The 2,718-nt window shown below is 51.3% G+C and overlaps 1 protein-coding gene across 1 annotated transcript in view; it reads left to right on the forward strand.

The window, feature by feature from the left end:
* Positions 1–2,718, forward strand: part of LOC306918330 (extracellular matrix organizing protein FRAS1-like) — a gene marked incomplete at both ends in the record, with an annotated part of 85,094 nt that overhangs the window by 35,627 nt on the left and 46,749 nt on the right. The window contains 2 exons of the mRNA XM_079531217.1: positions 515–646; positions 1,874–1,986. Of these exons, the coding sequence (XP_079387343.1) occupies positions 515–646; positions 1,874–1,986 (245 nt within the window). The remainder of the gene's footprint in view (positions 1–514; positions 647–1,873; positions 1,987–2,718) is intronic.

The raw sequence follows: 2,718 nt of genomic DNA on the forward strand, positions 1-2,718 counted from the left end.
CACACACACACACTCTCTCACACACACTCACTCTCACACACACTCACTCTCACACACACTCACACACTCACACTCACACACACACACACACACACACTCCGGCTTGTATTATTAGATCAGTTCATATTCCTGCTTGCTTTTGATCTATGTCTCCTGCCCAACACAACACACACACCGTCTTCCGTCCATTGTGTGTGTGTGTGTGTGTGTGTGTGTGTGTGTGTGTGTGTGTCAGTGGTGTTCAGCCTCTCAGACATTAGATATTTTAGATATCAGGCAAACTTTGATCAAAATAACAATTATTCTACATTCTCTAATGTCGACTTCTTGTAAATTAAGTAATGCAGACGTTTAGCAACAATTTAACTCTTGAGAGCATTTTACACTCTCAATAGTTAAAGATCTATTAAGGGTCCATTTGGTTACCACCAGGACCTCACAGACACTCTAGTGTTTAGTAAATAAATGAAATTAAACTAAAAGTGAGTATGTTTCTGCTTGCCCCTCCCCCTAGTGACCGACGGGGACCACACCACCCCAGAGCTGGACTTTGCCGTCCACCTGCTGGCCAATCACCACCAGCCCCCCGTGTTCCAGGTGCTTGACCCCATGCTGGAGGTCAGCGTGGGGGGGAGGGTCTCTATAGGTAGGTACACACAGGACCCCCCATGGGGGGGAGGGTCTCTATAGGTAGGTACACACAGGACCCCCCATGGGGGGAGGGTCTCTATAGGTAGGTACACACAGGACCCCCCATGGGGGGGAGGGTCTCTATAGGTAGGTACACACAGGACCCCCCATGGGGGGAGGGTCTCTATAGGTAGGTACACACAGGACCCCCCATGGGGGGGAGGTTATCTATAGGTAGGTACACACAGGACCCCCCATGAGGGGGAGGGTCTCTATAGGTAGGTACACACAGGACCATCCATCCATCTTCAACCGCTTATCCGTAGTCGGGTCGCGGGGGCAACAGCTCCACCAGAGTGCTCCAGAGTTCCCTCTCCAACGTTAGTGACTTCATCCTGGGGGATCTCGAGACGTTCCAAGGCCAGTGAGTCGATGTGTTTCCTCCAACTGCGCCTTGGTCTGCCCAGGGGTCTCCTCCCAGTGGGACGTGATCCTTGGTCTGCCCCGGGGTCTCCTCCCAGTGGGACGTGATCCTTGGTCTGCCCCGGGGTCTCCTCCCAGTGGGACGTGATCCTTGGTCTGCCCCGGGGTCTCCTCCCAGTGGGACGTGATCCTTGGTCTGCCCCGGGATCTCCTCCCAGTGGGACGTGATCCTTGGTCTGCCCCGGGGTCTCCTCCCAGTGGGACGTGATCCTTGGTCTGCCCTGGGGTGTCCTCCCAGTGGGACGTGATCCTTGGTCTGCCCCGGGATCTCCTCCCAGTGGGACGTGATCCTTGGTCTGCCCCGGGGTCTCCTCCCAGTGGGACGTGATCCTTGGTCTGCCCCGGGGTCTCCTCCCAGTGGGACGTGATCCTTGGTCTGCCCCGGGATCTCCTCCCAGTGGGACGTGATCCTTGGTCTGCCCCGGGGTCTCCTCCCAGTGGGACGTGATCCTTGGTCTGCCCTGGGGTGTCCTCCCAGTGGGACGTGATCCTTGGTCTGCCCCGGGATCTCCTCCCAGTGGGATGTGCCTCGAGGACCTCCCTAGGGAGACGCCCGAGTCTCTCGCGTGACTGAACTTGCATGCATCGTTAGTGATGGTGGCGCCACTTCATCACTTGACCGCTTCTCACTAATGACCACCATGTGTGTGTGTGTGTGTGTGTGTGTGTGTGTGTGTGTGTGTGTGTGTGTGTGTGTGTGTGTGTGTGTGTGTGTGTGTGTGTGTGTGTGTGTGTGTGTGTGCGCGTGCGTGCGTGTTAGGAGGCCAGCAGCTTGCAGTCACAGACGCAGACACGGCTCCAGATGAGCTGGACTTTGAGCTGGTCGACGCGCCGGTCCACGGAACCCTACTGAGGACGGACACACACACACACACAGCCATGAAGAGCGGTGAGCACACACACACACACACACACACGCACTGTACAGATATAACTAAACTTAGCCGTTTCATAGCTTCGCTTAATTACTGATTCAACCCTCCGTAAGGGAGTGTAACAGATAGTATGGTAACTTGTGATTTAAACACACACCGTTATATTACTCAAACACACACTTCCTCAAAGTTGCAATAATGCTCACAAACAATCACTTGATTTTGGCCATTTTATTAACTATTATCTAATAACACACTCATTCACGTACAAACACACTTCTACTAAACCAATAACACACTCATTCACGTACAAACACACTTCTACTAAACTAATAACACACTCATTCACGTACAAACACACTTCTACTAAACTTGTGTACAGTATAAAGCCTGATTTGTCTTGTTCTGACGTTTGTTTAAGACTCAGTTCAATAAGCCTATCTCACAGAATTTCCCCGCCCCCCTAAATACGCCCCCTTTCGGGGTTAGTGGTGATAGCGTGACGTCACTCCATAGACGCTACATGTTAACAGAGGTAATTTAAGAAGTCTACAACTTTTGTTTTCTCAAGGTAAGGTTTGTTCTATCTGTTCGAGCTGATTTACCATCTTGTTTGCTTCATAATAATATTGGTCTGTCACATTTTTACATTAGAAAATGTACTTAGATTCTCCAGAGAAAAAAACGTGTAAATGCTCATGTTAAAGACACCACTATTTACCGGAAGTGG

The sequence above is a fragment of the Electrona antarctica genome, assembly GCF_951216825.1.
Source record: "Electrona antarctica genome assembly, contig: scaffold_466, whole genome shotgun sequence".
NCBI lineage: Eukaryota > Metazoa > Chordata > Actinopteri > Myctophiformes > Myctophidae > Electrona > Electrona antarctica.